Below are 24627 nucleotides of genomic sequence, written 5' to 3'. Positions count from 1 at the left end.
TGGGCAGGTACAGCAGGAACGGCGAGGTCGGGGCGAAGGGGTGGTGAGAGATTGTAGAGGGACGTGATCGGGGCCCAGGAGAGGCGTGAGATCAGAGCCGGGGCGCACTAGGTCCGTGCAGCAGAGCAGATCTCCAGTCGTCCTGGTTAACCCTTGCCACTGGACCAAGACCTCGCTCTGTCAAGCCCGTGTGGTGGCTGGTGTGCAACGGCCACCCCACGTTAAAATAATCCACCCACAGGCATCTTCCACCCTTCAACATGTAGTTCAGGACCTGGAATATTAGGTCCTTCATTGAAACACCTGTGAACTCATCCTTTTTTGATGTGAAAGCAAGCCATCCTCGCTTCGAGGGACTGCCTATGATGACGACAATTGAGCAGCTAGCCCAGCGTCCCCGCAGTCCGCAATCCCCTGTCAACATTCCTCCTTCAAATGTCATGAAACAGTTTCTCCATTTCCCTTAAATCATTTGTGGGAGCTCAATGTGTTCAAAATGGTTGCCACATTTGCCTACATAACAACATTCATTGTACCTGAAAATAACAAGCTGTTTGTGAAGCACTTTGAAACGATCCGGAGACGGGTAATAATGAACGGTATTTTTTTTTAGCAGCAATGCAGAAGTCTCAGAATTTTGCAGAGATAACACATTTTATTCAAGAAGTGAATAAATAACAGCCCAGTCACAAAAGCAGTGTGAATCATCTGTGTGAGTGAGCAAATGGCTTAAGATTTGGATCCCATACAATCATGTCTTGGCAGACATTGATCATTAGAGAGATTTTAAAAATATAAATTAAATAAAATCATCTGGGCAGAACACGACTGGTTAAAGCAGGCGGCATTCATCAAAATTCCAACTGCCACCCAGTGCAAACTTCAACAATCATTTATTGCTTAGGCACTGAGATTAATTTGCATTTTACTAGCTCAGCAATTCAAAGGTTAGAAGAAAACATATTTTCTGATATATTAACTGCTCTGCCTAGTTCAAAGTACAGTTCTTTGCCTGTGGACACACGAATACAAGCAGCAAAGCTCACATGAAGCTCGGATGGAAGGGGCGAGTAAAGACCTCGCCTCCATTTTAAGGTACATCAAGTTCTATCTTTTAGCCGTTTCATTGTTTGGAACTCTGTGGTACATTTCTGGGAGAATCAGATACAAGATAAAGAATGAAATAAACTGTTTTTGTTTAGAAGCCATGAAAAGTGTTTTATAGTGCAAGGGTTCGTCTGTTTAAGAAGGGACCATAAGCACGCTGTGATCCATCAGAGGAAGTGGGGGATTAATGTTATCAGATTGTGTTATACAGACATTGCTTTATGTTGTTTCTCTAACACAGAGGCAGCGACTGTGGCAGAGGCCATGTGTGTCGGTGTATTGTAGTCCCTTTCTCTCCTGCACCAGTAGTGACTGCTCTCTCCCACCTCTCCCTCCATGTTATCCTTCCTGTGAGTGAAGTCTGAACCTGTCCTCCTCACCCAGTGTCTGCTCACATGTCCAGCAGGAGTCACAGGACAGCAATCCGAGCACCAGCCAGCTGCCTCAAAAATGCCACAACTCATTCTTGCAATATTTTCTATTTGCTGATTCTCTCTCCCCGTGTTTGTATAAAACAGCCAATCCTTCCCCTCCTGCACAGAGACCCCCAGCCAACCGCCCCCTCCCCCCGCAACTCCCAACCCCACCCACCCCCCCGCGACTCCCAGTCCCCCGCCCAGCGATTCCCGACCCCCCCCACCCACCGCGACTCCCGACCCCACCCACCCCCCGTGACTCCCGACCCCACCCACCCCCCGCGACTCCCAACCCCCACCCACCCCCCGCGACTCCCAGTCCCTCGCCCCGCAACTCCCAGCCCCCCCGCCCAGCGATTCCCAGCCCCCATCCCCTCCGCGACTCCTAGCCCCCCACTCCCAGCAACTATTAGCCCACCCGCAACTCCCAGCCCCCGCGACTCCCAGCCAACCGCCCCCTCCCCCCGCAACTCCCAACCCCACCCACCCCCCCGCGACTCCCAGTCCCCCGCCCAGCGATTCCCGACCCCCCCCACCCCCCGCGACTCCCGACCCCACCCACCCCCCGTGACTCCCGACCCCACCCACCCCCCGCGACTCCCAACCCCCACCCACCCCCCGCGACTCCCAGTCCCCCGCCCCGTGACTCCCACCCCCCCGCGACACCCAGCGCCCCCCCGCGACTCCCAGTCCCCCTCCCAGCGACACCCAGTGCCCCCCCCGCAACTCCCACCCCCCCGCCCAGCGACTCCCGACCCCCCCCCCCCACCCCCGCGACTCCCGACCCCACCCACCCCCCGCGACTCCCGACCCCCCCAACCCCCGCGACTCCCGACCCCACCCACCCCCCGCGACTCCCAGTCCCCCGCCCCGCAACTCCCAGCCCCCCGCCCAGCGATTCCCAGCACCCCCAACAGCCCAGCGATTCCCAGCCCCCACCCCCTCAGCGACTCCTAGCCCCCCACTCCCAGCAACTCCTAGCCCACCCGCAACTCCCAGCGCCCCCCCCCCGCAACTCCCAACCCCACCCACGACACCCAGCGCCCCCCCCGCAACTCCCAGCCCCACCCACCCCCCCCGCAACTCCCAACCCCACCCACGACACCCAGCGCCCCCCCCGCAACTCCCAACCCCACCCACCCCCCCGCGACTCCCAATCCCCCCCGCCCAGCGACTCCCAACCACCCCCCCGCGACTCCCAGTCCCCCGCCCCGCGACTCCCACCCACCCGCGACACCCAGCGCCCCGCGACTCCCACCCCCCCCCGCAACTCCCAGCCCCCCCGCCCAGCGACTCCCAGCACCCCCCCAGCCCAGCGACTCCCAGCCCCCACCCCCTCCGCGACTCCTAGCCCCCCACTCCCAGCAACCCCTAGCCCACCCGCAACTCCCAGCCCCCCCATTGCGACTCCCAGTGACCCCTCCCAGCGTCTCCTAGCCCCACCGCCCCCCCCCGGGACTCCCAGCCCAAGGCTCCAGTGCATTATTAGCAACTGATCAGGCATTTCTTACAGTAATTCTGAGCGAAATGATTAATACCTCAGTCTTTCATTTTCACTCTCAAAACAACTTGTATTTATATAGCGCCTTTAACACAGTAAAACATCCCAATGTGCTTCACAGGAGTGTTATAAAACAAGAATTTGACACCGAGCCGCACAAGAAGAAATTACGGAAGATGAACAAAAGCTTGGTCAAAGAGGGTGATTTTAAGGAGAGTCTTAAAGGAGGAGAGAGGTAGAGAGGTTAAGGGAGGGAGTTCCAGAGCTTCGGGACCTAGACAGCTGAAGGCACGGCCACCAATGGTTGGGCGATTATAATCAGGGATGCTCAAGAGGTCAGAATTAGCGTAGCGCAAACATCTCGGGGGGGGTTGTGGGACTGGAGAAGATATGGTGTGATGGGTGAGCGGGACTCGGTGCGAGTTAGGACACGGTGGGTGATGGGTGAGCGGGACTCGGTGCGAGTTAGGACACGGGGGGTGATGGGTGAGCGGGACTCGGTGCGAGTTAGGACACGGGGGGTGATGGGTGAGTGGGACTCGGTGCGAGTTAGGACACGGGGGGTGATGGGTGAGTGGGACTCGGTGCGAGTTAGGACACGGGGGGTGATGGGTGAGCGGGACTCGGTGCGAGTTAGGACACAGGGGGTGATGGGTGAGTGGGACTGGGTGCGAGTTAGGACACGGGGGGTGATGGGTGAGCGGGACTCGGTGCGAGTTAGGACACGGGGGGTGATGGGTGAGTGGGACTGGGTGTGAGTTAGGACACGGGGGGTGATGGGTGAGTGGGACTCGGTGCGAGTTAGGACACGGGGGGTGATGGGTGAGTGGGACTGGGTGTGAGTTAGGACACGGGGGGTGATGGGTGAGTGGGACTCGGTGCGAGTTAGGACACGGGGGGTGATGGGTGAGCGGGACTCGGTGCGAGTTAGGACACGGGGGGTGATGGGTGAGTGGGACTGGGTGCGAGTTAGGACACGGGGCACAGGGGGTGATGGGTGAGTGGGACTGGGTGTGAGTTAGGACATGGGCACTGAGTTTTGGGCGACCTCAGGTTTATGTCGGGTAGAATGTGGGGGGCCGGCCAGGAGAGCGTTGAAATAGTCAAGTGTAGAGGTAACAAAGGCATGGAGATGAGGGTTTCAGCAGCAGATGAGCTGAGGCAGGGGTGGAGACGGGAGATGTTATGGAGGTGGAATTAGGCGGTTTTAATTATGCCGCGGAAATGTGGCCGGAAGCTCATTTCAGGGTGAAATATGACACCAAGGTTGCGAACAGTCTGGTTCATCCCTCTCGGATGGAGTCAGTGGTTAGGGAACGCAGTTTGTGGCGGGGACCAAAGACAATGGCTTCGGTCTTCCCAATATTTAATTGGAGAAAATTTCTGCTCATCCAGTACTGGATGTCGGGCAAGTAGTCTGACAATTTAAGAAGGGGTTGAGAGAAGTGGTGGTGAGGTATAGCTGGGTGTCATCAGTGTACATGTGGAAACTGATGCTGTGTTTACGGGTGTTTCCAAAACAGGTTTCCGTGTTTCGAAACATACTGTTTCAGAATAAAAGAACCAGATAAAGATGTTGCTCTAGGAGTGAATCCCACGGATAGATTAGGATTAAACTCCTATTTGTGATAGTTCAGGATTCTTATAAACACAGAACTGTTTCTAAAGTTACTGACAACAAGTCACATTTATAGAATAGTTTTAATGCACAAATTGTCCCAATGCACTTTACAGAGTTGTAGCACGGGGATTGGAAACCCTGCGCTAGGACGGAGAGTTTGAGAGTGTTTGAAGGCATGGGAGAAAAGATGGAATTTGAGAAAGGAGGAGGCCGAAAGGTAGAGGGATTTTCGGAGGTTGTTACAGAGTGCAGAGCCTGGGTAGCTGTGTCTCTCTGCCACCATTAGTGGGACAGAGGGAGGGTGGGATACACAGGAGGCCAAAGTGAGAATACCAAAGAATGAGAAAGGGAAGGTGAAGTTCGGAGGAGATTGCAGAAATAGGTGCAGCGAAGCCTTGAAGACAAGGATGAGGACTTCGAATTGAATGTGTTGGGCTACAGAGCAATCGGAGGGGACATGTGTGCTGGATGAGCGAGGCTGAGTGCAGGATATGAGCAGGTCCATGTTGGACACACTGCCGTTTATGGAGTTTGGATGGCGAGAGGTAGAGAGCATTGGAATAATCGAGTCTGGTTTCGGTGGTAGAGGGGTCCGGGGGACAGAGGTAGACAATTCTTGCAGGGGTGGCAGAGACAATATGGGGTTTGAAACACAGCTCAGGTCGGACAGGATGTCCCGGTTGTGGAGTTTTGTTGAGCCGGAGTGAGAAGCCAGAGATGTGATGAAGTGAGTGTCAAAGATTTGGAATTTGTAAAGAAGGAAGTTGTCGCTGATGTTGGACAGCAGCCCGACAGCACCGTGAGTTGTAGGCTGGAGAGAAGTTCTGCTAAACCTGTATAAAACACGGGTTCGGTTTCAGCTGGAGTATTGTGTCCAATTCTGGGCACCACACTTTAGGGAGGATGTGAAGGCCTTAGAGAGGGAGCAGAAAAGATTTACGAGAATGGTTCCAGAGATGAGGGACCTCAGTTACGGGATAGACGGGAGAAGCTGGGGTTGTTCTCCTTGGAGCAGAGAAGGTTGAGAGGAGATTTGATCGAGGTGTTCAACATCATGAGGGGTCTGGACAGAGGAGATCGAGAGAAACTGTTCCCATTGGTGGAAGGGTCTGGAATCAGAGGACACAGATTTAAGTCGATTGGCAAAAGACCCAAAAGCGACATGAGGAAAAACCCTTTTTTATGCAGCAAGTGGTTAAGAATCATAGAAATTTACAGCATAGGAGGCCATTCAGCCCATCGTGTCCACACCGGCCGACAAAGAGCTATCCAGCCAATCCCACTTTCTTGGTCCATAGCCCTGGAGGTTACGGCATTTTAAGTGCACATCCAAGTACTTTATAAATTCTGAGGGTTTCTGCCTCTACCGCCCTTTCAGGCAGTGAGTTCCAGACCCCCACCACCCTCTGGGTGAAAAAAAATTCTCCTCAAATCCCCTCTAAACCTTCTACCAATTACTTTAAAATCTATGTTAAGATCTGGAGAGGGTGGTGGAGACAGATTCAATCGTGGCTTTCAAAGGGGAGTTGGATAAGTACTTGAAGGAAAAAAATTGCAGGGCTGCAAGGAAAGGGTGGGGTGGTGGGACTGGCTGAAGTGCTCTTGCAGAGAGCCGGCACGGGTTCGACGGGCCGAATGGCCTCCTCCTGTGCTGTAACCATTCTGTGATTCTACATCCTCTAGGGCCTTAGAGAGGAAAGGGGAGTTAAAGAGGCCAGTTCTGCTTGGGTTATCAAACAAACAAGCGGTAGAGAAGTATAATAACAAAGGTCAATGCATGGCTTTGAATTACAATACTAGACTATTCAACCTGGGAACAAAACACCAACCAGATCAGATCCCGAGAAAGCCTTTTCACAACAACTGCTCAAAGCAGAAGCTAATCCTCTCACACGCTGACAGCTGATAACAGCACGGGGCAATCAATTCCTGTGAAAACATTACAAGGAAAAATTCTCTGCTCTGCACTGGCACAGAGACAAGTAATCAATGTTGAAACTTCTGATAAAAGGGATTAAAGAGGTAGCTTTCCAATCGAGCAAAAAACAATTGACAGTTCTGTCTGAAGATTTTTTTGATCTTTTAAATATAAAAAAGGCAGCTTTGGGTATAGTTTTCACAGGCATAGTAAGATTGATTATAACAACAGTATGCAGATTGATTTCAAAAAAGAAAAAACATGTCAGTTTTGAAATCAACAGAGTTCCACTCATAGAGAAGTCCAAATTAACTTGGTACCTGTACCAAGATCTCAAAGTAAGAATACTTGAGTAAAGTTAAGCAGAATAGAGAAGACAAGGCCTAATGAACCAGCAATTAAGAACAGTTATGGAGGATAGAGAGATTTGCAAGCACATCACTGTAGTCAACCTTGACCCAACAGTGTAACTACCTTCTGAGTACAGAGATTGTAAGATGGTTCAATAATACCACAGACTAAAATACAAAGCTTGCAATTGGTACTGTTATGTAAGAAGAAAGAATCAGACTGAATACTGTGAGCTCAAAGTAAAGTGTGACCGTAGTCTTTTATTGCAGGTCTCCAGAGTGCCTCTCCAACCTATGAGGCCTCCTTAAATATCTGTGCTCCCAAGGGATTATGGGATCCCTTGGGACGCCAGGGGATGGGCCCTCTGGTGGCTGTACAGAGTATATACAAGTTTACATATATAACAACACTCTTTCCCCTCTCTCCCCCCGCTCCAAAGTCAATAGTGTAACTATTCACAAGGTGAGTCGATCTGGAGCCCTTCTTGCCCTGGTTGATCGTCTCGGTGTGAAAGCTGGTGTTGTTGGATCATTTGTTGGGTCCTCGCTGGGTTGCTGTGCAGCTGGCCTGCCGTGCAGCTGGCCTGCCAGGTGTGGTGAGTCCTGCTGGACTGCTGTGGATGATGGGTTCTGCTTCGTGGCCAACCGTGGTGCCGGTTGCCACTGGTGTGTATGTTGGGGGTCAAAGAATGTAGGGTCCAAGGTGGGTTGCTCAGGGTAGTCCGTGAATCTGAGTTTGATTTGGTCCAAGTGTTTCCAGTGAATGAGTCCATTTGAAAGTTTGACCCGAAATACCCTGCCCCTCTTTGGCCACGACAGTGCCGGGAAGCCACTTGGGACCTTGTCCATAATTTAATACAAATACAGGATCATTGATTTCAATCTCGCGTGACACATTTGCGCTATCATGATATTGACTTTGTTGAAGCCGCCTGCTCTCTACCTGTTCATGTAGATCGGGGTGAACTAACGAGAACCGTGTCTTAAGTGCTCTTTTCATGAGCAGTTCAGCAGGTGGAATCCCAAGTGAGTGAATGCGGTAGCTAAGCAGGACTCGGGATAGGCGAGTCTGCAGTGAGCCTTCAGTTACCCTCTTCAAGCCTTGCTTGATGGTTTGCACTGCTCTCTCTGCCTGACCATTGGACGCTGATTTAAACGGGGCAGATGTAACATGTTTGATCCCGTTACGGGCCATGAATTATTTGAACTCGGCACTGGTAAAACATGGCCCGTTGTCGCTCACCAGGACATCGGGTAAGCCGTGAGTGGCAAACATGGCCCGCAGGCTTTCAGTGGTAGCAGCGGACATGCTTGCCGACATTATCTCACATTCAGTTTATTTGGAGTACGCATCTAGAACCACAAGGAACATTTTACCCAAAAATGGGCCTGCATAGTCAACATGGACCCTAGACCAGGGTTTGGAGGGCCAAGACCATAAACTTAGCGGCGCCTCCTTGCGTACATTGCTTAGCTGCAAGCATGTATTACATCTGTGCACACAGGACTCTTAAGTCCGCATCGATACCGGGCCACCACATATGGGATCTGGCTATCGCTTTCATCATTACGATGTCTGGGTGGATACTGTGGAGATCATTGATGAAGATGTCTCTGCCCTTCTTGGGGACCACTACTCGATTGCCCCACAGAAGGCAGTCTGCCTGAATAGACATTTCATCTTTGCGCCGCTGGAACGGCTTTATCTCTTCCTGCATTTCCACTGGGACACTGGACCAGCTTCCGTGAAGCACACAGTTTTTAACTAGGGACAATAAGGGGTCCTGGCTTGTCCAGGTTTTAATCTGTCGGGCTGTGACGGATGATTGCTCAATCTCAAATGCTTCCATAACTATGGCTAGATCTGCGGGCTGCGACATTTCCACCCCCGTGGTGGGCAATGGCAGCCTACTGAGAGCATCGGCACAATTTTCTGTGCCTGGCCTGTGGCGGCAATATTGCGTAGTTGTATGCGGACAACGTGAGCGCCCATCACTGCTTTGGTATTTATCCCCTTACTCTCGGAAAACAGGGATATAAGTGGTTTATGGTCAGTTTCCAACTCAAATTCTAGCCCAAACAGATATTCTTTACCCCAGACACATGCTAATGCTTCTTTTTCAATCATGCTGTAGGCGCTCTCAGTCTTAGACAGACTCCTGGACGCATAACCAACCGGTTGCAATTTCCCAAAATCATTGGCTTGTTGCAATACACACCCGACGCCATATGACGCGCATCACATGCTAGTACCAAACGCTAACATGGATCATACAACACAAGCAATTTGTTTGGGCATAACAATTTTCTAGATTTTACAAAGGCATTTTCTTGGCTTTTGCCCCAAACCCATTCGTCCCCTTTACGCAGTAAGGCCTACAGTGGTTCTAACAGTGTGCTGAGACCCGGTAAGAAGTTACCAAAGTAGTTGAGGAATCCTAGAAACGACCGCAGCTCCATCACGTTCTGTGGCCTTGGTGCATTCTCGATTGCCTGCCGTCCGCCGCGATCCTCCTCCCCGGGAACTCCACTTCAGGCACCAGGAAAACACACTGCGAGCGTTTTAACCTGAGCCCCACGCGGTTGAGTCGACTAAGAACCTCCTCCAGGTTCTGCAGATGCTCGACTGTGTCCCGACCTGTGACCAAGATGTTGTCCTGGAAGACCACGGTGCGCGGGACTGACTTCAGTAAACTTTCCATGTTTCTCTGGAATATCGCCGCCGGTGATCGAATTCCAAACGGGCATCTGTTAAAAATGAAGAGACCTTTGTGCGTGTTGATGCAGGTGAGGGCCTTCGATGATTTCTCCAGTTCCTGCATCATGTAGGCTGAAGTCAAATCCAGCTTTGTGAATGTCCTTCCTCCCGCCAGCGTTGCAAAGAGGTTGTCGGCCTTTGGTAGTGTGTATTGGACCTGCAGGGAGAAACGATTGACAGTTACTTTGTAATCACCACAGATTCTGATGGTGCCATCTCCCTTGAGGACTGGGACGATCGGGCTGGCCCACTCGTTGAATTCGATCGGTGAAATGATGCCCTCTCTTTGCAGCTGGTCTAGCTCGATCTCTACCCTTTCTCTCATCATGTACGGTACTGCTCTCGCCTTGTGATGAATGGGTCACGTCCCCGGAATTAGGTGGATCTGCACTTTTGCTCCTTGGAATTTCCCGATGCCTGGTTCGAACAGTGAAGAGAACTTGTTTAAGACCTGTGCACACGAAGTGTCGTCAGCGGTCGATAGCGTTCGGATGTCGTCCCAGTTCCAGCGTATCTTTCCCAGCCAGCTCCTGCCGAGCAGCGTGGGACCATCGCCCGGTACCACCCAGAGTGGTAGCTTGTGCACCGCTCCATCGTAGGAGACCTTTACAGTAGCACTGCCAATTATGGGAATCAGTTCCTTTGTATAAGTTCTTCGTTTCGTGCAAATGGGAGTTAAGACTGGCCTTGAGGTCTTGATGCAGCACAATTTTTCAAAAATCTTTTTGCTCATGATGGACTGGCTCGCACCCGTGTCCAGCTCCATTGACACCGTGAGTCCATTTAGTTCAACATTCAGCATTATCGGGGGACACTTTGTGGTAAATGTGTGCACCCCATGTACCTCTGCCTCCTCGGTTTGAGACTCTGGTTCATCGTGATCCACCTCTGCAACATGGTGGTTTGCAGGATTAGCAGGGTTTGCAGCTCGCCTGCACACTCATTGGAGGTGTCCCATTGTTCCACAGCCCTTGCAAACGTATCCTTTGAGTCGGCATGAATGGAAACGATGATCACCCCCGCAGCCCCAACAAGGTGTTAATGGCCTTGTATTCACTACACTCGATGGTGGACTCAGACATCGGCGGACGTGCAGCTGCAGGTATGTGTGACCTGCCCTGTACATTGCAATTTGAAAACAACATCACTTTGTTCACAGTACTTGTAGCAGCACTTGTGTGCTGTGAGATTTGTTTAGTATAGTCACTGGTGGCAATGAACGCCTGGGCTATTGCTATAGCCTTACTCAAGGTTGGGGTCTCTATAGTCAAAAGTTTGCGAAGTATGGTTTCGTGGCCAATGCCAAGTACGAAAAAGTCTCTGAGCATGTGCTCCAAATGTCCTTCAAATTCGCAATGTCCTGCAAGGCATCTTAGCTCGGTGACATAACTCACCACTTCCTGGCCTTCAGACCTTTTGTAGATGTAGAACCGGTACCTCGCCATCAGGACGCTTTCCTTCGGGTTCAAATGCTCCCGGACCAGTGTGCACAAATCATCGTACAATTTCTCCGTAGGGTTTGCTGGAGCGAGCAGATTTTTCATGAGGCCATACGTTGGTGCCCCATAGACGGTGAGGAGAATCGCCCTTCGTTTGGCAGCGTTCGCTTCTCCATCCAGCTCATTGGCTACGAAGTATTGGTTTCCCACTCATCTCCCTCCGAGAATTTCTCCAGGATGCCCACTGTTCTCTGCGTCGTTGGGTTCGCCATCGGTATCTCGTCGCCAGTTGTTATGTATGAAGAACGAGTCAGACTGAATACTGTGAGCTGAAAGTAAAGTGTGACCTTAGTCTTTTATTGCAGGTCTCCAGAGTGCCTCTCCAACCTGTGAGGTCTCCTTAAATTCCTGTGCTCCCAAGGGATTATGGGATCCCTTGGGACTCCAGAGGATGAGGCTGTACAGAGTATACAAGTTTACATATATAACAAGTACCTCTTGTGCTTTTGTACAAACTGAAACACAAAAAGTTAGCATGCAGGTACATTAAGTTATCAGGAAGGCAAATTGAACGTTGGCCTTTCTTACAAGGGGGATGGAGTATAAAAGCAGAGAAGTCCTGCTACAACTGTACAGGGTATTGGTGAGGCCACATCTGGAGTATTGCGTACAGTTTTGGTCTCCGTATTTAAGGAAGGATATACTTGCATTAGAGACTGTTCAGAGAAGGTTCACTAGGTTGATTCCGGAGATGAGGGGGTTGACTTATGAAGCTAGGTTGGGGTTCAGAAAAATGAGAGGTGATCTTATCGAAACAAAGAAGATAATGAGAGGGCTCAACAAGGTGGATGTAGAGAGGATATTTCCACTCATAGGGGAAACTAAAACTAGAGGACACAGTCTTAGAATAAGGGGCCGCCCATTTAAAACTAAGAGGAGGAGAAATTTCTTCTCTTAGAGGGTTGTAAATCTGTGGAATTCTCTGCCTCAGAGAGCTGTGGAGGCCGGGTCATTGAATATATTTAAGGTGGAGATAAAAACAGATTTTTGAGCGATAAGGGAGTAAAGGGTTATGGGGAGTGGGCGGGGAAGTGGAGCTGAGTCCATGATCTTATTGAATGGTGGAGCAGGTTCGAGGGGCCAAATGGCCTACTCCTGTTCCTATTTCTTATGTTCACATGCAGCACGATCTTAAAAAAAACAAATGCTGAACTAAGATTAGATAAGTGAACCCAGCAAGTGGTTCCAGAGGCATATCGAACAGGAAGAGGCCATTTAACCCGTGCCAGCTCTTTGCGAGAGCAATACAAAAGTAATTATCCTGATTGCTTCCAATATTCCTTTCTCTTCCTCTGCTTCAAATATTTATCGATATTTTCCCTAAAAATGGTTAACGTTTCATGTGTAGTAGTTGATAAATTACTGTTATAGATACATATTACCACTCATTTCTCAGTATCTCTGATAAACAAAAATTAAATGGTCGTCAAGCAATGCTGCACTATAATCAGACTTGGATAAAGGTCTCGATGTGTGTTGGCTTAATACAGGTCAACTTGAAGCAAACTAAATAAGGCATCATATATTAAACCTTAAATACACAGAGGCAAATTCCAATAGATTTATTTCCAACATCAGGATTTTCCAACTAATCATCCCGATTTTAATGGGTGATCAGGACCTGAATCACAATCTTAATATGAGCTCACATTAGAGATGGTGCAACATAATCATTGCTTCATCAGTGACTGATTCTTTATCAACTGCAACTGTGCAGGACATATCCTTCGTCAGTATTCCCACCAGTAAAAACATGACTGGCCTCAGTGTCAATAAACGACAAGGGGCTCGGGCTGTACCACTCCGCCGCAGGGGGTCGGGCTGTACCACTCCGCCGCAGGGGCTCGGGCTGTACCACTCGGCCCATCAGGATCGGGCTGCACCACTCGGCCTCAGGGGCTCGGGCTGTACCACTCCGCCGCAGGGGCTCGGGCTGTACCACTCGGCCCATCAGGATCGGGCTGCACCACTCGGCCTCAGGGGCTCGGGCTGTACCACTCGGCCTCAGGGGCTCGGGCTGTACCACTCGGCCCATCAGGATCGGGCTGCACCACTCGGCCTCAGGGGCTCGGGCTGTACCACTCCGCCGCAGGGGCTCGGGCTGCACCATTTGGTCTCAGGGACTCGGGCTGCACCACTCAGCCGCAGGGACTCGGGCTACACCACTCGGCCCATCAGGATCGGGCTGCACCGTGCTCCCTAGAATGTGCAATGTGCTTGTGGTGCTGCTGGTTGCTGAATAAAACAGCAGATTGTGCTGAGGAACACAGGAACAGGAGGAGGCCATTTAGCCCCTCTAGCCTGTTCCATCATTTAATAAGATCATGGCTGGTCTGTGACCTTTGGACCATACCCCTTAATACCTTTAGTTAAAACAAATTACAACAGTGACTACATTTCAAAAAGTACTTCATTGGCTGTAAAGTGCTTTGAGACGTCCGGTGATCGTGAAAGGCGCTATAGAAATGCAAGTATTTATTTCTTTAAGTTCCTAAGAAAAATTCAATGTTTTGTCAATAGACTCATGACATAGCTTAACACAGTGTCCAGTCCTGCTAAAGACCCCTTTTATTACACACCAGAAAATTTTGGAGCAACATTACAATTCCTCTGATCTTTGGTGCCTCTCTCTATGTTTCCTTATGTTAATAGATATTCTTTTTTGTTCCATTTAACACTGAGAAAATCAGAGCCAGTTAAGAATTCTATTAGTGGTTTTACACTATAAACATTGCTGAAAGTACTGCCATGTTACAACTATTAATGTTTTAATTAAAAATAATAAAGGCAGTAATAATCGTTAAGCAAAACCAATCCCAGTGTCACATTATGCACACCCAGGTACTGATTGTCCACACGATCTACCATATCAGCCTCTGGGGAAAAGGGAAATGGAAGGAGGTAAGGAACACTATTATATATAAATTATAAATAACTAAAGGATTTGGTACACATGACATTGATCATTGTTCCAGCCTCATTTTTACTTTGAAATCATCCCAAAAGCTTTAGAAAGCAGATTGTGAATGCTTTATATTGGTATTAATGTTGTCGATGAACTTTAAATTGCCGAGTTTCTCTTATATGAAGCTGCATAGACCAGTCGTGGCAGGTTTCAGTTTGTTTCGGTCCCCTGGGCGAAGGAGAAGCACTCTGCAGAAAATGCAAGTCTGTGAGGGTGGGGCGGGCTCGGGATCAGCTGTGATGCCCCCACAGTTGAATATTGTGCCAATACAACGCCTGTAACCAGAAGAACGGTCACAGCAGGGAGGAGCCAAGGGTGGCTGTGGAGCTGTGGGTCAGGGGTCAGTGCCTTGGTCAGTGGCTCAGCTCCAGGGACCCGGGCCAGTCCTCGCTCACTCCCCACCCCGCCATGGGCCCCCAGTCCCCTTTCCCCCCCCCGCCCCATGGCCCTCAGTGCCCTCCCCATCCCCCGGCCCCTCACTCACTCAACCCCCCCGGGCCCCTCACTTACTCACTCAACCCCCAGGTTCCTCACTCACTCACTCAACCCCCAGGTTCCTCACTCACTCACTCAACCCCCGGGCCCCTCACTCACTCACTCAACCCCCAGGCCCCTCACTCACTCACTCAACCCCAGGCCCCTCACTCACTCACTCAACCCCCGGGCCACTCACTCACTCAACCACCGGGCCCCTCACTCACTCACTCACTCAACCACCGGGCCCCTCACTCACTCACTCACTCACCCCCCGGGCCCTCACTATCCCCAACCCCCCTCACTCCCCCCGGCCCCTCTCATTTCCCCTCCCAGGGCTACCCCTGGCCCCTCACTTCCTCCCCCCCATCCCTCATTCACCCTCACTCACTCACACCCACCCTCAGCCCCTCACCCCACCGGCTCCTCACTCTTCCCCCCTCCCCCCACCCTCACTTCCCCACCCTGGGCCCTCTCTCCCCCCGGCCCCTCACTCACCCTCCCCCCGGCACCTCACTACCCAGCCCCTCACTCACCCTCAGCCCCCTCCCCGGGCCCCTCACTCACCCTCAGCCCCCTCCCCGGGCCCCTCACTCACCCTCCCCGGGCCCCTCACTCACCCTCAGCCCCCTCCCCGGGCCCCTCACTCACCCTCAGCACCCTCCCCGGGCCCCTCACTCACCCTCAGCCCCCTCCCCGGGCCCCTCACTCACCCTCCCCGGGCCCCTCACTCACTCTCAGCCCCCTCCCCGGGCCCCTCACTCACTCTCAGCCCCCTCCCCGGGCCCCTCACTCACCCTCAGCGCCCTCCCCGGGCCCCTCACTCACCCTCAGCCCCCTCCCCGGGCCCCTCACTCACTCTCAGCCCCCTCACTCACCCTCACAGCCCCCTCACTCACCCTCAGCCCCCTCCCCGGGCCCCTCACTCACCCTCAGCACCCTCCCCGGGCCCCTCACTCACCCTCAGCGCCCTCCCCGGGCCCCTCACTCACCCTCAGCCCCCTCCCCGGGCCCCTCACTCACTCTCAGCCCCCTCACTCACCCTCACAGCCCCCTCACTCACCCTCAGCCCCCTCCCCGGGCCCCTCACTCACCCTCAGCCCCCTCCCCGGGCCCCTCACTCACCCTCAGCCCCCTCCCCGGGCCCCTCACTCACCCTCAGCCCCCTCCCCGGGCCCCTCACTCACCCTCAGCCCCCTCCCCGGGCCCCTCACTCACCCTCAGCCCCCTCCCCGGGCCCCTCACTCACCCTCAGCCCCCTCCCCGGGCCCCTCACTCACCCTCAGCGCTCTTGCTCCCGCTCCCGCTCCCGCTCCCGCCGCCATTGCACCGCGTCTCACCCAAACCCGGCCGGCCGGCCCTCCAGATCCGCCCAGCCCCGCTCGAAGGTTCCGCCCCTGAAGCCAGGCTGAGCGGCGCGGGGAGGGGAATAGCCGGGACTGTGCTGTGGGGAGCGAGTGCAGTGTGTTTGCTGAGGGTACAATGCTGGGTTTCCTCATGTTTCCCACATTGCTCCACTCCAAAAGTACTTCGGTGGCTGTAAAGCGCTTTGAGGTGGTCGTGAAGACGCTATATAAATCCCAGTCTTTCTGAAGAAAATAAATACTTGCATTTATATAGCGCCTTTCATGACGAATGGACGTCTCAAAGCACTTTACAGCCAATGAAGTACTTTTGGAGTGCAGTCACTGTTGTAATGTGGGAAACGCGCAGCCAATTTGTGCACAGCAAGCTCCCACACACAGCAATGTGATAATGACCCAGATAATCTGTTTTTGTTATGTTGATTGAGGGATAAATATTAGCCCCAGGACACCAGGTATAACTCCCTTTCAAAATAGTGCCATGGGATCTTTTACGCCCACCTGAGAGAGCAGATGGGCCTCGGTTTAATGTCTCATTCGAAAGACGGCACCTCCCTCAGTACTGCTCAGGTTCCTGGAGTGAGACTTGAACCCTCAACCTCTGACTCAGAGGTGAGTGAGCTACTCACAGCTGACACGAGGTGGGAAATTAAGCTGTGAAAGGATGCAAACAGCCTGCAAAGGGATCTAGACCGGTTAAGTGAGTGGGCAAGAAGGTGACAGATGGAGTATAATGTGGGGAAGTGTGAAATTATCCACTTTGGGACAAAGAATAGAAAAGCAGAATATTTTTTAAAAGGTGAGAGGATAGCACATAAAAACAGAAAATGCTGGAGATCCTCAGCGGGTCAGGCAGCATCTTTGGAGAGAAAAACAGAGTTAACTTTTCAGGTCGCTGAACCTTCGTCAGATAGAAAATGTTTTTCAGAGGGATTTGGGCGTTCTCATACACGAATCACAGAAAGTTAACATACAGGTACAGCAAGCAATTGGAAAGGCAAATGGTATGTTAATGTTTATTGCAAGAGAGTCGGAGTATAAGAGTAAGGAAGTCTTGCTGCAGTTATATAGAGCATTGGTGAGGCTACATCTGGAATACTGTGTACAGTTTTGGTCTCCTTACCTAAGGAAGGATACATGTGCACATTCAGAGGCCGAACTCCAAGTCATCGTCAACATCTTCACCGAGACGTACGAAAGCATGGGCCTTAAACTAAACATCCATAAGACAAAGGTCCTCCACCAACCTGACCCTCCCCTCACAGTACTGCCGCCCCCACCGGTCATCAAAATTCACGGAGCGGCCTTGGACAACGTGGACCACTTTCCTTACCTATTATCAGCAAGGACAGACATCGACGACGAGGTCCAACACCGCCTCCAGTGTGCCAGCGCAGCCTTCGGTCGCCTGAGGAAGAGTGTTTGAAGATCAGGCCCTCAAATCTGCACCAAGCTTATGGTCTACAGGGCAGTAGTAATACCCGTCCTCCTGTATGGCTCAGAGATATGGACCATATAAAGTAGACACCTCAAGTTGCTGTAGAAATACCACCAACGATGTCTCCACAAGATCCTGCAAATCCCCTGGGAGAATAGACGCACCAACGTCAGTGTTCTCGATCAAGCCAATATCCCCAGCATCGAAGCACTGACCACACTCGACCAGCTCCGTTGGGCGGGCCACATTGTCCGCATGACACAAGACTCCCAAAGCAAGCGCTCTATTCGGAAGTCCTACACGGCAAGCATGCCCCAGGTGGGCAGAGGAAATGTTTCAAGGACACCCTCAAAGCCTCCTTCATAAAGTGCAACATCCCCACCGACACCTGGGAGTCCCTGGCCAAAGACCGCACTAAGTGGAGGAAGCGCATCCGGGAGGGTGCTGAACACCTCGAGTCTCATCGCCGAGAGCATCCAGAAAGCAAGCACAGGCAGCGGAAGGAGCATGCGGCAAACCAGTCCCACCCTCCCTTTCTTTCAATGACTGTCTGTCCCACCTGTGACAGGGACTAATTCCCGTATTGGACTGTTCAGTCACCTGAGAACTCACTTTTAGAGTGGAAGCAAGCCTTCCTCGATTTCGAGGGACTGCCTATGATGATGACAGTTTTGGTCTCCTTACCTAAGGAAGGATACATTTAGAATCATAGAATAGAATCATAGAAAAATTACAACACAGAAGGAGGCCATTCGGCCCATTGTGTCCGTGCCAGTCGAAAAAAAGTTACCACCTTCCAGCACTAAATCTGTAGCCCTGTAGGTCACGGCCGATTAAGGGCACATCCAGGTACTTTTTAAATGTGATGAGGGTTTCTGCCTCTACCACCCTTTCAGGCCGTGAGTTCTAGACCCCCACCACCCTCTGGGTGAAAATGTTATTCCTCATGCCCCCTGGTTATTGACTCCTCTGCTAAGGGAAATAGGTCCTTCCTATCCACTCTATCTAGGCAACTCACATCTTTGTACACCTCAAAGAAAACAATCCCAAACTATCCAATCTTTCCTCATAACTAAAATTTTCCAGTCCTTGCAACATCCTCATAAATCTCTTCTGTACCCTCTCTAGTGCAATCACATCTTTCTTGTAATGTGGTGACCAGAACTGCATGCAGTACTCTAGCTGTGGGCTAACTAGTGTTGTATACAGTTCAAGCATAACCTCCCTGCTCTTATATTCTATGCCTCGGCTAATAAAGGAAAGTATTCCATATGCTTTTTTAACTATCTTTTCGACCTGTTCCGCTACCTTTAAGGATCTGTGGACATACACTCCAAGGTCCCTCTGTTCCTCCATACCTCTCAGTATCCTCCCATTTATTGTGTATTCCCTTGCCTTGTTGCCTGTCCCCAAATGCATTACCGCACACTTCTCCGAATTGTATTCCATTTTCCACTTTTCTGTCCAACTGACCAGTCCATCAATATCTTCCTACAGTCTAAAGCTTTCCTCCTCACTGTCAACCACACGACCAATTTTTGTATCATCTGCAAATTTCTTTATCATGCCCCCTAAGTCTAAATCATTGATGTATGGCTAAGGTACTTCATGAATACTTTGCGGCTGTCTTCACAAAAGAGGGGGACGATGCCGACATTGAGTTAAGGAGGAAGAGAGTGAAATATTGGAAAAGATAAACATAGTAGAAACATAGAAAATAGGTGCAGGAGTAGGCCATTCAGCCCTTCGAGCCTGCACCACCATTCAATAAGATCATGGCTGATCATTCCTTCTGTACCCCTTTCCTGCTTTCTCTCCATACCCCTTGATCTCTTTAGCCGTAAGGGCCATATCTAAATCCTTTTTGAATATATCCAATGAACTGGCATCAACAATTCTCTGTGGTAGAGAATTCCACAGGTTAACAACTCTCTGAGTGAAGAAGTTTCTCTTCATCTCAGTCCTAAATGGGCTACCCCTTATCCTTAGACTGTGACCCTGGTTCTGGACTTCCCCAACACCGGGAACATTCTTCCCGCATCTAACCTGTCCAGTGCCGTCAGAATCTTCTATGTTTCTATCAGATCCCCTCTCATCCTTCTAAACTCCAGTGAATAAAAGCCCAGTTGATCCAGTCTCTCCTCATATGACAGTCCAGCCATCCCTGGAATCAGTCTGGTGAATCTTTGCTGCATTCCCTCAAAAGCAAGAATGTTCTTCCTCAGATTAGGAGACCAAAACTGAACACAATATTTCAGTTGAGGCCTCACTAAGGCCCTGTACAACTGCAGTAAGACCTCCCTGCTCCTATACTCAAATCCCCTAGCTATGAAGACCAACATACCATTTGCCTTCTTCACCGCCTGCTGTACCTGCATGCCAACTTTCAATGACTGATGAACCATGACACCCAGATCTCATTGCACCTCCCCTTTTCCTAATCTGCCGCCATTCAGATAATATTCTGCCTTCGTGTTTTTGCCCCCAAAATGGATAACCTCACATTTATCCACATTATACTGCATCTGCCATGCATTTGCCCATTCACCTAACCTGTCCAAGTCACCCTGCAGCCTCTTAGCATCCTCCTCACAGCTCACACCGCCACCCAGCTTAGTGTCATCTGCAAACTTGGAGATATTATACTCAATTTCTTCATCTAAATCATTGATGTATATTGTAAATAGCTGGGGTCCCAGCACTGAGCCCTGCGGCACTCCACTAGTCACTGCCTGCCATTCTGAAACGGATCCGTTTATCCCGACTCTCTGCTTCCTGTCTGCCAACCAGTTCTCTATCCACGTCAGTACATGACCCCCAATACCATGTGCTTTAATTTTTCACACCAATCTCTTATGTGGGACCTTGTCAAAAGCCTTCTGAAAGTCCAAATACATCACATCCACTGGTTCTCCCTTGTCCACTCCGCTAGTTACATCCTCAAAAAATGGAGTAAGAGTACAAAATTCAAGAAACCAATTACTGAGCCCTGTGGAACCCCACTCGAAACAACCTTCCAGTCGCAAAAACACCCATCAACCATTACTCTTTGCTTCCTGCCACTGAGCCAATTTTGGATCCAATTTGCCACCCTCCCTTGGATCCCATTGCTTTTACTTTTTTGATCAGACTGCCATGTGGGACCTTGTCAAAAGCCTCGCTAAAATCCATGTAGACTACTCAAATGCACTGCCCTCACCGACCCTTCTTGTTACCTCAAAAAATTCAATCAAGTAAGTCAGACATGACCTTCCCTTAACAAATCAATGCTAATTGTCCATGATTAAGGTTTATACTGTCCCTCAGAATTGATTCCAATAATTTGCCCACCATGGAGGTTAAACTAACTGGCCTGTAATACATTAAAAGGTTACTGCACAAGATAAAAGTTCACAGGGTTGGGGGTAATATATTAGCATGGATAGAGGATTGGCTAACTAACAGAAATCTAACGGAAAACAGAGAGTCGAGATAAATGGTTCATTCTCGGGTTGGCAATCAGTAACTAGTGAGGTGTCGCAGGGATCAGTGCTGGGACCTCAACTATTTACAATCTATATTAACAACTTGGAAGGAAGGACTGAGTATAACGTAGCCAAGTTTGCTGATGATACAAAGATGGGAGGAAAAGCAATGTATGAGGTGGACACAAAAAATCTGCAAAAGGACATAGTCAGACTAAGTGAGTGGGCAAAAATTTGGCAGATGGAGTATAATGTTGGAAAGTGTAAGGTCATGCACTTTGGCAGAAAAAAATCAAAGAGCAAGTTATTATTTAAATGGAGAAAGATTGTAAAGTGCTACAGTACAGCGGGACCTGGAGATACTTGTGCATGAAACACAAAAGGTTAATATGCAGGTTCAGCAAGTGATCAGGAAGGCCAATGGAATCTTGGCCTTTATTGCAAAGGGGATGCAGTATAAAAGCAGGAAAGTCTTGCTACAGTTGTACAGGGTATTGGTGAGGCCACACCTTGAATACTGCGTGCAGTTTTGGTCTCCGTTTTTAAGAAAGGATATACTTGCTTTGGAGGCAGTTCAGAGAAGGTTCACTAGGTTGATTCTGGAGATGAGGGGGTTGACTTATGAGGAATGGTTGAGGAGGTTGGGCCTCTACTCATTGGAATTCAGAAGAATGAGAGGTGATCTTATTGAAACGTATAAGATTATGAGGGGGTTTGACAAGGTGGATGCAGAGAGGATGATTCCACTGATGGGGGAGACTAGAACTAGGGGGCATAGTCTCAGAATAAGGGGCTGCCCATTTAAAAGTGAGATGAGGAGGAATTTCTTCTTGTAAATCTGAGGAATTCGCTGCCTCAGAGAGCTGTGGAAGCCGGGACATTGAATAAATGTAAGACAGAGATAGACAGTTTCTTAATCGATAAGGGATTAAGAGATTATGGGGAGCGGGCAGGGAAGTGGACCAGAGTCCATGATCGGATCCGCCATGATCGTATTAAATGGTGGATCGGGCTCGAGGGGCCATATGGCCTACTCCTGCTCCTATTTCTTATGTTCTTATGTAATTACTCAGTTTATCCCTTCCTCCCTTTTTAAACAATGGTACAACGTTAGCAGTTCTAAAATCTTCTGGCACCACTCCTGCAGCCGGGAAAGATTGGAAAATGATGCCTGTGCAATTTCGTCCCTTGCTTCTTTTAATAGCCTAAGATATATTTCATCTGATCCTGATGATTTATTGACTTTGAAAGATGCTAAACCCCTTAATACTTCCTGTCTTACTGTTTATCCCTTCCAATATTTCACTCTCTTCCTCATTAATTTCAACATCGGCATCGTCCCCTCTTTTGTGAAGACAGCCGCAAAGTATTCATTTCATATCTTACCCACATCATCGGCCTCCACGCAGATCTCTATTTTGATCTATAATAGACTCTACTCTTTCCTTAGTTGTCCTCTTGCTCTTTATGTAATTATTTTCATTGATTCATTGGACGGGGTGGCCAGGTAGTCGGAGAGCAGAATAGAATTATAGTATTTTCAGCAGAAACAGGCCATTCCTCCTTATTTTTTAAATCTAGCTTCTCCTTCTGGAAGGTAGTTGTGGAACCCACAGAGGCAGCTACATATATACAATGAGTAAGGTGGAGTTCGCAGTACTCACAGTCCGTCTGTGCAAAGGGTTACTGTTCGATTTCCTAGGCATGGGAAAGATTCTCTCTCTAACCCATGTGTAGGGAAATCATGGATACATTATTTATAAACACATTCAACATCGTCTGATACATTGCAGACATGGAACATGGTGTCAATTCAATTCTGTAAAACATGTCTGTTAGAGTAACGATGCATTAGAGTATGGTTGCAGTCTGAATCCAGAATCGGGGCCCAATTGGAAGAGGTAGCATCACTCAGGAGTCAGATCGAACCATAAATCTATATTTAAAAGTTCAGCGCCTGTGCGCAACCTGCTTTACGCGGAGGCTAACCTTGTAACCTTGATCAACAGACACGCAAACAGGCAGTGAACGGTATCTAAACCTGCCGTTTCATTTTACTGTTGTCCCTCCCTGCTCTCCTCTGTCGAGTATGTGTTGTGGAGCTGGGGAGGCCAGCCTGTGATGCAATTGCTGTGAATAGTGCCTATAATGAAGAAGAATATGCTTCCGGGCCCGAACCCAATTTTAACGTTAAAATAAGGTCTGTTGCTTTCGGCAGTTTTGTTGTTTGACCTCGACATCTTTCTGTGCTGTATTGCCCTATAAACTTGGCCAATATGCTGTCGAGTCCAACTCCCCCCGACACAGTGATTACATCCCAACACCGCAACTCTCCTGATGATGGCAAGGATCAGAAACATATTCACCACAGTGAGCCGAGAATGTGCATGAAATCTTGTAGTTTAATACTTCACACTGCTCGAGTTCACTGTCACCTGACCTGTCGGGTTACATTACCGCCTTGCATGTCAGTCACTTCCAATGTCTCTGCAATTTCTAGTTTTAAAATACATTTCCTGTTAAAACTCTGTGTATAATCTCTGTAACCATATACCCTTTGTTTATTTGAGTGACTATTTGTGTGTGAGACAAGTTAGCGCGCTGCATGGTCATTCATTCTGTGACGTGCTTTGTGCCGATCGTTCCCGAGACTACTGCTAAATGTGCGCTCATTATATCCGCAGGGTCGTGTTACTCTGCACAGAACCTGCAGTCCCGGCGTCAGCTCGTTCCTTCAATCTGACTGGCTTTGCACTGGGGAGGAGATGTTACATTCCAGCGAGATCCCACATGGGAAGCGTGGCGAGGCTGAACAACGTCTGATTGGCCAGACTGACACCGTGCAAAGGCAGATCTGTGTTCAATTTTTCATGTTAACCCTTCAGTGACCTACAGCGGTGTTTGAAAGGTCATTGTCAATATCAATTTATGCAGAACAGTTTTTAATATCTGTATTTCATTCTTCCAACACGCTCCTCCTCCCCATCATTCTCAAGGTCACATCCACTACTGTAGACCCTGCTTTACGGTTGTGTGGGAACTATTGCCACGTCTGTGGATATGTATCTAGTGTTCAACAGTATCTTCCTACAGGCTATTAAACAGGGGACTAAAGGGTTATGGGGAGTGGGCGGAGAAGTGGAGCTAAATCCATGATCAGATCAGCCATGATCTTATTAAATGGCGAGCGGGCTGCTATTTCTTATGTTCTTATGTAAACCCATTTACTGTTTCACTGTGATAAGAGGCAGAATACATGGTCCTTTCCAATCACTTCTGCTGTCCTATAAGGGACATTTATCTCTCCAGTCTGGCAAAGGGTATGCACCCAAAATATGAATGTTCCTTTTCCCAGTACAGATACTGGCAGACCTGCTGCATTGTTCTAGCATTTTAATTTTACCTTCACTTTATTGTTACTAAAGTCATTCTTAAACCAGAGTATCAAAGTTATCTGCTTTCATTTTGTCACACAAGTTTCCAGAGCCTGAGCCGATGTCGGGGCTCTGAGGTTCCCAGGATGTGTCGGGAGTGGAGAACAGCTCCTGCCACCTCACTGCTAATCCAGAAAGGCTCCCATCATCTTATGGTCTGTTCTGAAACTGCATTTTACGATATAACATTAATTATAAAATATGAGCCTCTGGAGGTTGAAGGTAAAGAAATGTGAGCGGTGGTGTTCTCTCAGTCTAGAGACTTTGCACGCTCATTCCCCGGAGTAACCTGATCCAAAAAGACTGTTGAACACCTGC

General features: G+C 49.7%; 1 protein-coding gene and 1 long non-coding RNA gene across 3 annotated transcripts in view; one reads left to right on the top strand and one right to left on the bottom strand.

Moving 5' to 3' along the window:
- Nucleotides 1-15956, bottom strand: part of LOC139230076 (branched-chain-amino-acid aminotransferase, cytosolic-like) — a 34377-nt gene extending 18421 nt beyond the window's left edge. For both annotated transcript variants that reach the window (XM_070861873.1, XM_070861874.1), the window contains exon 1: nucleotides 15890-15956. In XM_070861873.1, the coding sequence (XP_070717974.1) occupies nucleotides 15890-15934 (45 nt within the window). In that variant the 5' untranslated portion in view covers nucleotides 15935-15956. The remainder of the gene's footprint in view (nucleotides 1-15889) is intronic.
- On the top strand, nucleotides 1016-24388 carry LOC139230078 (uncharacterized). Its single transcript, XR_011587890.1, has 3 exons — nucleotides 1016-1095; nucleotides 14012-14071; nucleotides 23560-24388. It is a non-coding gene; the product is annotated as an uncharacterized lncRNA (long non-coding RNA).
- The last annotated feature ends 239 nt before the right edge of the window (nucleotides 24389-24627 follow it).

The sequence above is a fragment of the Pristiophorus japonicus genome, chromosome 19 (genome assembly GCF_044704955.1).
Source record: "Pristiophorus japonicus isolate sPriJap1 chromosome 19, sPriJap1.hap1, whole genome shotgun sequence".
NCBI lineage: Eukaryota > Metazoa > Chordata > Chondrichthyes > Pristiophoridae > Pristiophorus > Pristiophorus japonicus.
The sequence above is the reverse complement of the archived record's forward strand: the minus strand, read 5'-3'. Positions and strand labels throughout refer to the sequence as shown.